We start from the raw sequence: 13,287 nt of genomic DNA, 5'->3' as shown, positions 1-13,287 counted from the left end.
CCTCCCCTCCCCTCCCCTCCCCTTTCTTTCTTTCTTTCTTTCTTTCTTTCTTTCTTTCTTTCTTTCTTTCTTTCTTTCTTTCTTTCTTTTTCTTCTTCTCCCTCCTCCCCTCTCTCTCCCTGGCTCTCCTGGAACTAACTCTGTAGTTAGTTCATTTCTTTTTTTAAAAAAAACATAACAACAACAACAACAAAAATCAACAGGATCTCATGAAACCCAAGCTGGCCTCAAGTTCACTATATAAGTGAGGCCGACCTTGAAGATCGGATCTTCCTGCCTCTACCACTCAATTATAGGTTTGCGCCACACACCCATCTTATGTGGTGCTGTGGGTGTAACTCGGGGCTGTGTGGGCTAAACCAGTCCTCCATCAACTGAGTTACATCCCTTGGCTCTTCCACCACTCATCCTTGAAATGGACTTTCGTGATGGCTATGGGAACCTCAACAAATGATGATGCCTACAGGGGTTAGTTTTGTCAGCAGAACATAGTCTAGAATCATCTGGAGAGGGAGTCTTAAAAGTGGGATTTAGACAAGGTTGTCCCTATTAGCGTCTCTGGGGCAGATATATCTTGATTATCCTAATTGAAATGGGAAGAACTGTCTACTATGGGCATCACCACTTCCTGGCAGGAGATCCTGGACTGTATTAGAGTAGAAAAAGTAAGCTTACCACAGGCATGCATGCACTAATTCATTGCCCTCTGCTATTGACTGTGGATATTGTGTGACTAGCAGCTGCTTTTAGTTCCTGCTCCCTTGAATTTCTAGCAATGCTGGACTGTGAACTCAATGAAGCCTTTCTTCCTGAAGCTGCTTTCGTTGGGGGATTTTATCACAGCAACAGGAAAGAAAATAAGGTGATGTCAAACTTCAGTTCCAGTAATGTTTCCAACTTAAAAAGCAATGTCCTTACTCTACAGCCCCAGCGCTAAGTGGGGCAGATTTACTTAGGGCTTTGTTGGGTTCCCCTTCACATGGAGACAGTCCCTAGGATCCCACTGCCCACATCCGCATCAGATAGAGAAAGTCGAATAGGAGAATCTACACGATTCTCCTGTAGACTGGTAACTTCATAAAGTGTAAATGTGAATGCATAGCTGTCTCCATGGTGTCTGGGTACTACAGTATAAACATTTCTCTTGTCTCATTGTTCCTTGACAGTCTTCCCCAGCTGTTCTTGGTCTCCCAGATTCTTTCCTGGAATTCCCCATGTGTAACTGGCCTGTTTGGTGTAACCCAGTCGAGGACACAGTAGCCTGAGCTTCTCTTATAGCACAAACAAGTCCCTTTGAGGCTTACAATACTCCTAACTGAGATGATCGTTAACCTAGTTGATTTGATGGGATTTCTAGTAGCCATGGAAACAAATCTCTGGGCATGTCTAAGTGGAATTATGTAGGTTAATAGAGATGGGAAGACCCACCCTACATGTGAGGGATACCATTTCATGGATTCAAGTGTCAGATGACATAAAAAAGGAAAAGAAAGGTAAGACCCAGCATACATGGCTCCTGGCTTTTTGACCGGATACTGTGTGTCTAGCTGCCTCAAGCTCCTATCACCATAACATGGCTTCCACAGTGAACCATATCCCCTGGAACTTGGAGCCAAACTAACGGGTTCCTTCTTTAGGGTGCTTAACAGGTATTTTGTTGTCGTAACGAGACAAGTAAATAAAACAGAAACTTTGGGCAGCTTCTGTCAGAGGCTTTTGTTACATATAAGCAACTTAACCAGTCTGGGCCTTTGCCCTTGTAGAGGGGGAAGAAGACAGGAAGCCATTCTATAGGGTGATATTTTATCAAATAACTGAATGCCATGAGACAAGCAAGTCAGGTTGGTGGAGAAGGCGAGGAGATGTGGAGGGGACAGGTTGTCCCGGAAAAAGGCCATGAAAAGCATGAGGCAGAGAAGCACCAGCACTGGGCTATGTGGCGCTGCAGCTGGCAGAGGGATGATGAGAAGAGAGGCGTGGCAGGCAGAGGCATGATGGGAAGAGAGGTGTGGCAGGCAGAGGCATGATGGGAAGAGAGGCGTGGCACCACAGGTGGTACTCACAGACTCTGGGGCTTTGATGAACACTTTACTCCTCCCAAGCTGGAACTGGTCGCTGTCCATGTTGACAGACTGCAGAAGATGGAGGACCCCTTGTTTCTCCTCTCCTCTCCACACAGGCCAGGTAGCTTTGGTCAGAATGGCATACCTGTGAGGGTGAGAGGGAGAGAGGGCTTGCTTATGGTGTATCCTGGGCACTTGGTGGGGCAGGACGGGCCTTGAAGGCAAATGTGTCACTGTGCACCTAGGTCCCCTCAACTCCACTCAATGACTGGTGATGAATCGCCATGACTAGAAAGGTCTTCCACTCCTGGGCTAACTGTTACAGTATGGCTGTCCCCTCCTCCCTCCCTATCCTGGTGTTTCTGTGTTCCTGCCCTGGTGAAAACCCACTTTCCTTTTCCCTTGATATCTAAAGGTTCCCATGAAATTATTCAGTCAAAGCAAAATGTTGTTATTTTTCTTCTTAAACCTAGTCTGTTCAGATTTCAGTGCGTGTAACAGCACAAATAGTTTTACCCAGCTGGGCTACAGAGATGGCTCAGTTGGTGAAATGTTTGTCACGTGAATCTATGAAAAGGCTTGGCATAGTGGCGCACACTTGTGATCCTAATGTGGGGAAGAGGAAACAGAAGGGTCTAGGAGTGATTGGCCAGCAGAGCTTACTTGGTCAGCGGGAGGCCAACCAGAGATCACGTTTTATAAAACAGTGTGGTGGAGAGGGTGGATGGACAGGTAGCTCAACAGGTCCAATTGCGTCTGTGTCAGAGCCCTGAGAGCTGAAGCTGGGTTCTGGGATTTGAACTCTGGTAGAACAGTGGGTGCTTTTAACCTCTGAGCCTCAGCCTACAGAGATTTTCTTCCTTTTTTTCCTCCTCCTCCTCATTTTTAAAAGATTTATTTACTATGTATACAGCATTCTGCCAGCATGTATGTCTTCACACCAGAAGAAGGCACCAGATCTCATTACAGATGGTTACAAGCCACCGTGTGGTTATTGGGAATTGAACTCAGGACCTCTGGAATAAATAGTCAGTGCTCTTAACCTCTTAACCTCTGAGCCATCCCTCCAGCCCCAATATTTTATTTCCTTTAAATTTAATTTTTTTTTCTTTTGTGGTACTAGGGACTTAACCCAGGACTGTGCAAGCCAGCCAAGAGCTCTACTGCTCTATGCCCAGTCTTGGTTTTGTTTTGTTTCCTTTTCTTTTTTTGTAACTAATTATACCTTTTAAAAAGATTTTTTTATTAATATTGTTTAACATATTTTTTAAAAGTATGCATGAGTAATTTTCTTGCACATATGTATGTGTTTACCTGTGTGCCTGGTAACCTAGGAGGTCAAAAAAGAGCATTTGGATCCCTAGGACAGGAGTTACAGTTAACTATAAGAGGTCGCTATGGGTGATGGGAACTGAACTTGGGTCCTCTGTAAGAACAGCGAGTGCTGTTCTTAACTGTTGAGCCATCTCTCTAGCCCTCACCAAGCCTGGCTTTATGCAATGCTGGCAACTGAACCTAGGCTCCCTCCGTTCTAGGCAAACACTCTACCAACTGAGTTGGTATTTTCAATATCCTATTTCTTAAGGGAAATTAAACACACAGAACAATTCCTCAGAAGGATCGAGGAAATTAGAATGACTTTATATCTTAAGAACTCTAAATTTATCATTTTTAAAACACGTAACACAGAGTGAAACCACGTAAACACAGTCCTGTCACACACACTCTCAGGAGAATATAAAAATCAGTCTAAACATAAGCCAAGCCTAGCGACCCATGCACTTCATCCCAGTGTACTGGGAGGCAGAGGCAGAGACAGGAGGATCTTTGTGAGTTCAAGGTCAGTTTCATTGATACAGCAAGGCCCAGGATAACACAGACTACATCGGGATACACTAAACATGGATTCCACAAAGTATTTGAAATTAAATGCCCTAGACTATTTTTTAGGTAGGCTAAATATTTTCTTGCAGTTGTTTTCAGACTATTAATCCATCTGGTCAGGTCCAGTCTTACTCCTTCCATGTCGTGACATAAATCCTTGAACCAGATAGGTTACTAACTCTGTGACACATTCTATAATATATCTTTCATAAAAGCCAACCCCCACCCCCAAAAAAGAAGGTCAAAGAATGAGAACATTTCTCTAAAGAGGAAATACAAATGGCCAATAAGCTCATGAAAAGTTTTGAATATCCTTTGCCATCTGGGAAATGCAAATCAAAACCAGTGATTTGCCACTTCACACCCACTAGCAAGGTTAGTCAGATATTAGCATATGTTGACACAGACTGGGATAAAATGGAACCCTCAGATTCTGTGGGTGCAGAAACAACATGGTGCACCCACTTGGGAAAAGAGCCTGGCGGTAACTCCAAGAGTTAAACACGGAGTTACCATATGACTCAGCCTTCCCACTTTTAGGTCTACATCCTGGAGATCTGGAACATATGTCCTCTCCAAGGCCTAGAACAGAACTGTCACACACCATTATTCATGGTGGCCCCCAAATGGAGGCAACAATATTTATCAACTGATGAATGGATAGGTAAAACATGGTATATCCATACAATAGCATATTATTCACCAATAAAGAAGTGTGAGACACAGGGATATTATACTACTGATGACTCTGTGAGAGCAGCCAGTCAGGAGGACATATATGTGACTCAGGCAATTGACAGTGACAGAAAGTAGGTGGGTGACTGCTTCCAGAGTGTGACCGACTATGGGAAGCAGGACTTCTCTTCAGAGCAATAAAGTACTCTAAAATTAGTTGCATAATGGATGCCTGTGTCTGTGGCTACACTGAAATCTGTTTGATATGTGTTTAAATGGATAAATAAGCTCATATTGACACACACACACAAAATCTAGAGTTCAGTGTTAACTGATTGGATACCTCTGTAGAAACTTCTGGAAGACACGCCGATAAGCATAACCAGCTCTTCTCACTCGGATGTTTTCTTTGAGGCCCAGGTACTCCACTTGATGCTTCACTCTAAAAAGAAGACAGAATATGAAGGTTACTGGAAGACGCTGTCACCTTATCACCTGGACAGCTTCCTCCCTATCTACCCTCCCTCCACTCCGCAGCCCCACCACAACGGCTACCACCAAGCTGCAGGGAGCATTTTCACAAGGCTGTAATAGTGTTCAAGCTGAACTCTTGAACTGTATGCTAGTAACTGAAAACTATGATGAACTACTGCAGTGATACAAGAGGACATCACACATCTATTTAACAGATCTCCAGTAAAACAAAAACCCAAAGTCAGGCACGAAGACAGTGCCTATAATCCTAGCTATGTGAGAGGTGGAGGCGAGATGATCCAACCCATCGAGCAGAAGTTCAAGGCCATCCTAGATATTACAGTGAGATCCTGGCTCAAAATAACAGCCAAGGCTGGTGAGAGGGCTCAGCAGGTAAAGGTGGTTGCCTTTGAGCCTGACAACTTGAGTTCCATCTATGGAACCCACATGGTAGAGAAACAAGACAAGTTGTCCTTTGCCTTCCATCCATGTGACCTGGCCCTCATGTGTACCTCCCTTTGAATAAACAAATAAATGTAGACACTAAAAATAATGGACAAAAATAAAAATAAAGCTCCATAATTTGACATTTGAATTATAAACAAAATTATTGTTTTTTTTTTTCAACAAAATAAAGAATATGTTAAATCAAGTGCTATTGGGGCTTTTTTTATCATTAAACTTTAATATTGATTCTGGACTCAACGAGACAACATTTCTAGGATTTTTCAAATGACCAAGTTAAGAATGGTCTAGAATATATATATATATATATATATATATATATATATATATATATATATATAGACACGATATATATGAGACTGCATAGCTCTGGCTGGCCTTGAGCTCACACAGACCCACCTATCTCTGTCTCTTTGAAGCTACTAGTTTGTTTGTTTGTTTGTTTGTTTGTTTGTTTGAAGGAATAATGGAGATCCACCCTGTTTCCAAGGATCCAGCTTCAGCCAGATATCTTGCAGTGCAGACCCAGCCCATCTCTGCAGTGGGGATGATTAACAGTCTGAACCGTCTGTTGTGATGGCTCATTCCTAGCCGTGCATTTCTAACCTAGGCTTTCATGCATCTTCTTCAAATCTGGCCTGCAGTATAGAGTTTTTCCTCTGAGCCATAAGAGTAGACTCCTTTAGGTCAACTCTTCTTCCTTTTTCCATTTTCGTGTGTGTGTGTGTGTGTGTGTGTGTGTGTGTGTGTGTGAGACCCATGCAGGTCTCTTACTAAACCCCAGAGCCTATGGACATGCCTAGTCTCTCTAGCCAGCTTGCTCTTGGGAATTCCCTGTCTCTGCCTTCCTAGGCCGCAATTACAAACAGGCTGCCACATCCACATGGCATTTATTCTGGCTTCGGGGAGCTGAACTCCAGTTCTTCTGCTTACACAGCAAGAAGTACTTTGATCACACATCCATCTCTCCAGCCCCAGGACAAACAACTTTTACAGTCTTTACATGATAGAAAAAATAATATTTACTGTGTACATTTCCCTTGATTAGAAGCAGAGACACCTTAAAATCTTATTTGGAAAAATAATTTTCTTTCCCCTTTCTCCAAATACAAACTCACTATTGTCTCCTTTTTGCTAATAAGGAAAAAAAATGCAGAAGTGCCCATTTATCTTTAAAAAAACAAACAAACAAAAAAAACACATGTGTTTGTATGGGCACTGTGTGTATACAGTACCTGAGGAAGACAGAAGAGGGCATGAGAGCTCCCGTAACTGGGTGTTGGTGATTGAACCTGGGTCCTCTGCAAGGGCAGTAAGAGCTGTAACTGCTGAGGTGCCTACTTCTGATGTCTGCTGTTTTCAATGCCCTCTTCACAAACACTGGCTCCTCTCTGAGGCTCAGGTAGGGGACACATCACACACTGATTTACCACTCACAGGCCTGGCCCATGAACCATACAGGGACAAAGATTCCCTCTGTGAAGACATTTCTTCTCAGGCTGGTGAGATGGCTCAGCATAGAGAGGCACCTCCTGCCAAGCCTGATGACCTGTTCGATTTCTGAGACTCCCACAGGTTGTCTTCTGACCTCGACACGTGGGAGAGCACCCACAAGCTATAGACTTGTCCATCCTGAGGAAGAGGCCAGGGGTTAATACTGGGACGCTGCTCTCAGTCTATGATTCACCTTAGTTTTAAGACAGGGTCTCTCACTGGATCTGGAGCTTGCTATTTATTGGTCCCTCTGGAGCAGCTGTGAGCACACAGCATGGATGCTGGGCACTGCACACTGGTCCTCTGGAAGAGCAGTAAGTGAGCCATCTCTCCAGCCCCTAGGAGCTGCCTCCTCAGCGCTATCATGCCAGTGTTATAGACGGACACCAATCGGCCCAGCTTGTGTGGGTGTCGGGATCTAAAGTGCCATCTTAATGCCAGACCGTGCAGGTGGCCCTCTCTCAGGCCTGAGTCAAGTTAGATTTCCCTGAAATGGCATCAAGGTTTAGGAAATTTCTTACATAATTTTTCTGCTGTGTGACAATCTAGCAAATCTTGTGAGGTATAAAAGAATTTTGAAGCACCAAGGACCCAAGTTGCTTCTCTGACCCATCACGGTTGGTAGGCATTGGATGGTCACAGTCCAGCTGTTCCCCTCGGACACCATTTGCACCCTGTGGGAGGAGTCAGGCCCTGTGGGCGAAGTCACCACCATGCCTGTCCTCACTCATCCAGGCTCTTACTCACTCAAGCAGGCCACAGCCTGAGAACAGCCTGAGAACCAAAGGCCAGCCACTTCGCCAGAAGCCACATTTCAACAGGAAAAGAAAAACCCCATACCTCATAAACTTGTGGACCGAGTAACCCTCTCCACCAAGAATGTCAATTGAGTGTGTAATCCCCACCAGGGGCTCAGCCCTCCAAACTCACAAGGGAGCGAAGCCATCTGTGATTAAAGCGATGGGGGAGCCGCCCCGCTGGAAATGTGAAGCAGCTCTGTCAGCTCTCACCCTGCGCCTTCTTATACCACATGTGGATGCTTACTGTGTTCTTGCTGAAATTCAGCTGATGGTCATGGGAGGGGGGATAAAGAGGAGAAGGAGAGGGAGGAGGAAGAGGAGGCCACAGTGTGAAAAGCACCACTGTGAAATCCTATAAAGATTGTAACATATTTTTGTTTTCTGGTATTCCGGTGAATCATGTTGAAAAGAGAGGGAAAGGGGGAGGGGAGGAAGGAGAGAGGAGGGAGGGGAGGGAGAGTTCTCACAGGTTGTACATATCACTCTATCAATCAACCTTGGGGTTCATCCTCAGGAACGCCACCCACCTCCTTTGAGACAGTGTTCCTCACTGGCTTGGAGCTCACCAATTGTGCTAGGTGGGTTGCCCAGCGAGCCCCAGGGATCTACCTGCCTCTGCTCTCCAGTTCTGGGATTGCAAGCACATACCACTATGCTCAGAATGTTTACCTAGGTAGTGGAAATCAAACTCAGGTCTTCATGTTTACAAGGCAAGCAGTTGAACAGACTGAGCCACCACGCCTGCCCACATCAAGGTGGACTTCGTGTACTGGAAGCATCAGTGTTGGGGAAGGTCCAAGCAGAAGCTACTGCACAGTGTCTTTACAAGACGACCAGTTAGCAGGACTATTTACTCGAGGTTGGGGAGTGGTACTTTATTTGTAAGACAAATAAGGTTTTATTTTTCTTGATTTATTATTTTTTTATTTTGTGTACATGTGTGTGTGTGTGTGCGCACAAGCGTGTGTGCAATGTGGGCACATGCAAGTGAGTGCAGGTGCTTAGAGAGGCCAAAGGTGTTGGATCCCTGGAGTTGGAGTTAGAGATGGTTGCACAGTGCATGGTGTGGGTGTTGGGAACCAAACCTGGGTCCTCTGCAAGAGTAGCATGTGCTCTAACCACTGAGCCATCTGTAGGCGCAAGTGAAATGCTTTCATTTATTGGAAAGAGGTGGGGAAAGTGGGAGAGCTTAAAACAGAGAAAGGGCGGAAGTAGGTATCCCATAATAGTACTTTTGTTGCCCATGACACCACCCTTCTGTGTGCATGAGCCCATGTAGTTGTACATGTGAGTGGATGGGCTGTTCACACATCAGTACATGTTAGAGACAGAGCAGACCATGGGAAAGAGATCTCACTGGAAGACATTATGTCCTAGACGCTGTGTTTAAATGAGCCAGAAGCTGGCAATGTGGATGTGGCCCACACAAATCAGTTGCTAACAGGTAGCTGCAGGACACAGTTCTGAATCCCAGTCTAGTTCTGGATTTGGCATCCCCATGTCACTTTTGGTCTGGGGAAATGGCTCTTATAGTAAAGTGCTTGCCTTGTAACCATGAGAGCCACAGCTTGGTCCCCAGAAACTAAAATAAGAAGTTTGAAATAAGCTAGGCTGGGCGTGGCTGTACACGCTTTTAATCCAAGTGTTCCAGAGCTTGGAAGGCAGAGGCAGGTGAGTCTCTGGGAGTTTAAGGCCAGCCTGGTTTACATAGTGAGTCCAGTCTATCCAGGGCTACGCAGTAAGACACTGTATCAAAGGAAACAAAACCAGCAGCCGCTATAGCCGTGGTGGCAACACCATGCCTGGTTTATATAGTGCTTGGAATCAAAGCCTCGCCAGGGCTTCACACATTCTAGACAATCTACCCACTTGGCCACATATCAGCACATCCACTATTAAGAATGAAAGCACACCTTCAGACAGCGACATCTAACCTTGATGGGTGTTTCTTTTGTTCCTTGCTATCTGTTTTTCCCCATCTATAGAGGCTCAAGTATCAGACCATCCATCTGTCATTGCTCAGAATGGGGCTTGTAGGCAGCACAGGAAAGGACTCACACCTGAATGTGTCTCAGAGGATGTCCTCTGCAGTTGTCACCTCTAAGCCTGGTCTTCCCCATTGTGACCTTTGGCTTAGTCACTTGACACCTGACAAAATTCAGTCTTCCTTCCTCTCAGATAGGAACACTGCACCCTGGTAGGGTTCATACCTAGCCTGGTGATGTGGTGATAATACTGGGTATCCTCCATAGTTATCATTCCCTCTCCCCCCAGTTCTTCTTCCCATACTCCCAGGGGACAGTAAGATCAGGCCTTAGAGGAACAGTCCCTGGATTTTCCAACTGGAGACAAATATTCTTTAAAAAAAATATATTTTAATTTTTATTTTGTGTACGGCTGTTTTGGCTGCATGTATACATGCATCATGTGCATGCCTGGTGCCTGCAGAGGTTGGAAGAGGGAGTCAGAGCCCTTGAAACAGATTATGGATGGTTGTGAGCCACCATATGGGAGCTGGGAATCAAACCTGGGTCCTTTGCAAGAACAAGTGCTGTAAACTGGAGAATCTTCTCTCGAGCCCCTGGGGGCAAATCTTACCTCCTCAGTGAACATGTTCACAGCTGTTCAGCTCACTTAACCTTGCATGGGTCACTCCCCAAACGCCCTTGCAGGCAGAAGAGTGATACAGGCTTCTTAAGGCACTAGGGCACCTGAGCCCTCTCTGTCCATCCATCTCCTTTAGCCTCATCCCTCCTCCATGCTGCTCCTCTCTGGGGTGCTCAAGACATCGAGCCAGCTGAGGTTTGTCAGGGGCTACATACAGTGTCTGGCAGGCAGATCACTCTTGCCCCACTCCCCCGGCCTTCCCTTGTAACCCCAAGCTAAGAATCCCACATAGGCTACACACTGTACGTCTAAAGAGAGCCTCAAACAATAAAACCATAGGGACTCTTCCGGAACTAAGGCATGTTCTAACACTTGCCACCAGACTAGCTCAGATCAACATCGTAAATTCATTCTGAATGGAATGATATGGCTAGCAAATTAAGGAAAGACAAGACGAGGTGAAATATTACCCAGATGCTCTCAAGAAATATCAGAGACAGGAAGTATGAAGCACGCATGCCTCCTCCTATACCATTGGTTGGTTCACCTGAGGCTCGGCCCACCGCAGCTGGCCTCACCCTCCGCATTTCCCCTATAACTTACCTGCTCTCCTCCCAGTCTTTAGGTTTCTTGGTTTCGTTTGGTTTTATGCAGCGAATGTAGTGGGGTGTACATTTCATCAGGGTGCTCACGAGGTCGTTGGCTTGTTTCTGGTGGGAAGAATAATAACAGTTAGAGATAACTGTATGGCAGACCAGCTTCCAAAGAAACCCTGCAGAACCCAGCATGGACCACGTGGCCAGAAACAAATGTCACTGAGCCTCATTGCACCTGAGCCGGGTGCCCAGAACAGCTTCAAGGTTCTGTTGACTTTCATGATGATCTTTATCATACTCAGGAGTTACAAATTTGAACACTGAAAACAATTAGGCATTTTAGGTTGTATATCTATATCTATAAATAAAACAGAAAATCCTCACATGTGATCATTTCATCTGGAATAATGCCATAATCGACAAATTAACTTCAATTTGTACTAACTGAGATCACTATAAATACACTTTCATTAGTGTGTGTGTGTGTGTGTGTGTGTGTGTGCGCACACACACACACACACACACACACACGCATGGGCCTAGGATCTCAGGCTTCCTAGGCTATCCTCTAATTCACTACCTAGCCAAAGACGACCTTGGTGTCCTGATTCTCCTGCCTCAGCATACCAAGTGCTGGAATTATAGTCATGTACTACCATGCCTGGTTCTTGATAATGTTTTGTTTGTTTGTTTGTCTGTCTGTCTGTTTGTTAGAAATTATAAGTATGGATAAAATTTCAAATATCTTTCCTGTTAGTGCCATCTATGAAGAATCTCTTAATTAAAATGAGAGAGGTTGGGGAAATGGCTCTGCAGTTAAGAGAACTTGCTGCTCTTCCAGAGGACCTTAATTCAGTTCCAAGCACCAACACAACTGCCTATAACTCCAAATCTAAGGGATCTATAGGCACCCACCCCCCCCCACACTAAATAAAATGATGTGAATTCATAGCCAAACAAAGAAAATTTATATTAAAAAATCTAATTCAGGAATGTCTTACATGCCATTTTATTCAGTACCCCCTTGATTTGTCCCTTTACAAACCTGCAGGCTCTCTGCAGCTTCCTTGTGGGACATAACTTACATCTTCACACAGCAAAGTGACTCCGTATAAAAATCATCTATCATTAACTATGCCCTGGGTACCCAGAGCAGGACTTAATTCAAGCAGAAAAAGGCACATAACTAAAGCTGGGACTGCCTGAGATTATTTCAGATCATGAGAATTGCCCACGTGGAAGAAACAGGAGTAGAGCTCACGTCAGCAGCCCTGCCACACAGCTGAGCACACCCTGGGGGTCCACGATGCCCCACTTAGGCAAACCCTCCTTCCAAGCCAGTCAGCACGCAGAGAGGAAAACCTCTCAAAGAAAACAGTGGGAAGGCCTGCCAGGAAACTAGAGAGCCATTCCCAGTCAGCTCTGCTGACATGAGACAACCCGCTCTCAATTAGGGCTTCTCTGCTTTCAGGCTCTCGGGGAATCTGAAACCCCCAGGAAACTGATGGGTAAAGTCAAAGCAAGATGTTTCTCGCTGAATGGAGCTCTTGTGTAAACGTGCAGAAGACAGCATTCTTTGCACTGCCTGAAATTGAGGACAGAGGTATAGAGGTTATGCCTTGCAAGGCCTCTGACCACAAAGGAAATCGCCCTTATCTTCTTTGCTGATGAAGTTACATTTGGAAACAAATCTGACGATCTTTGCTACATGTCAGGTGACGTCAGAGAGGGGCTGCAGTCTCTCTGATCAAAGCTTTACACTGTTTTTAAAATTTCTTTTATTTGTATTGAGTGTGTTGCATGCATGTCCGTATATGTACTATATGCATGCATGGTGCCCCGGGCAGTCAGAAAAAGGTGTTGGGTTTCCCAGAGTTAAGGCTGATTGTGAGTCACCTAACATGTAGGTACTGAGAATCAAACCTGGGTCTCCTAGCCAGTGCCCTTAACTGCTAAGCCATTTCTCTAGCCCTAACTTTTTCCTCCTTCTTTTGAAACAAGGTCTCTGTATGTAGCCATGTAACCCCAACTATCCAACTTACCAAGCAGGCCAGGCTGGCCTCAAATCACAGAGATCTACCCGCCTCTGCATCCTAATGCCACCTCTGCATCCTAATGCCACCACACTCAGTTCCCTATTTTCTTTCTCTTTCCCTTTCTTTTTTCTTTCTTTCTTCTTTCTCTCTCTCTCTCTCTCTCTCTCTCTCTCTCTCTCTCTCTCTCTCTCTC

The 13,287-nt window shown here is 45.1% G+C and overlaps 1 protein-coding gene across 1 annotated transcript in view; it reads right to left on the bottom strand.

Moving 5' to 3' along the window:
• Positions 1 to 13,287, bottom strand: part of Myo1e (myosin IE) — a 190,727-nt gene that overhangs the window by 35,957 nt on the left and 141,483 nt on the right. The window contains exons 17-19 of the mRNA XM_021206176.2: positions 11,066 to 11,172; positions 4,966 to 5,064; positions 2,064 to 2,208 (exon numbers count right to left, since the gene is read on the bottom strand). Of these exons, the coding sequence (XP_021061835.1) occupies positions 2,064 to 2,208; positions 4,966 to 5,064; positions 11,066 to 11,172 (351 nt within the window). The remainder of the gene's footprint in view (positions 1 to 2,063; positions 2,209 to 4,965; positions 5,065 to 11,065; positions 11,173 to 13,287) is intronic.

The sequence above is a fragment of the Mus pahari genome, chromosome 10 (genome assembly GCF_900095145.1).
Source record: "Mus pahari chromosome 10, PAHARI_EIJ_v1.1, whole genome shotgun sequence".
Taxonomy (NCBI): domain Eukaryota; kingdom Metazoa; phylum Chordata; class Mammalia; order Rodentia; family Muridae; genus Mus; species Mus pahari.
The sequence above is the reverse complement of the archived record's forward strand: the minus strand, read 5'-3'. Positions and strand labels throughout refer to the sequence as shown.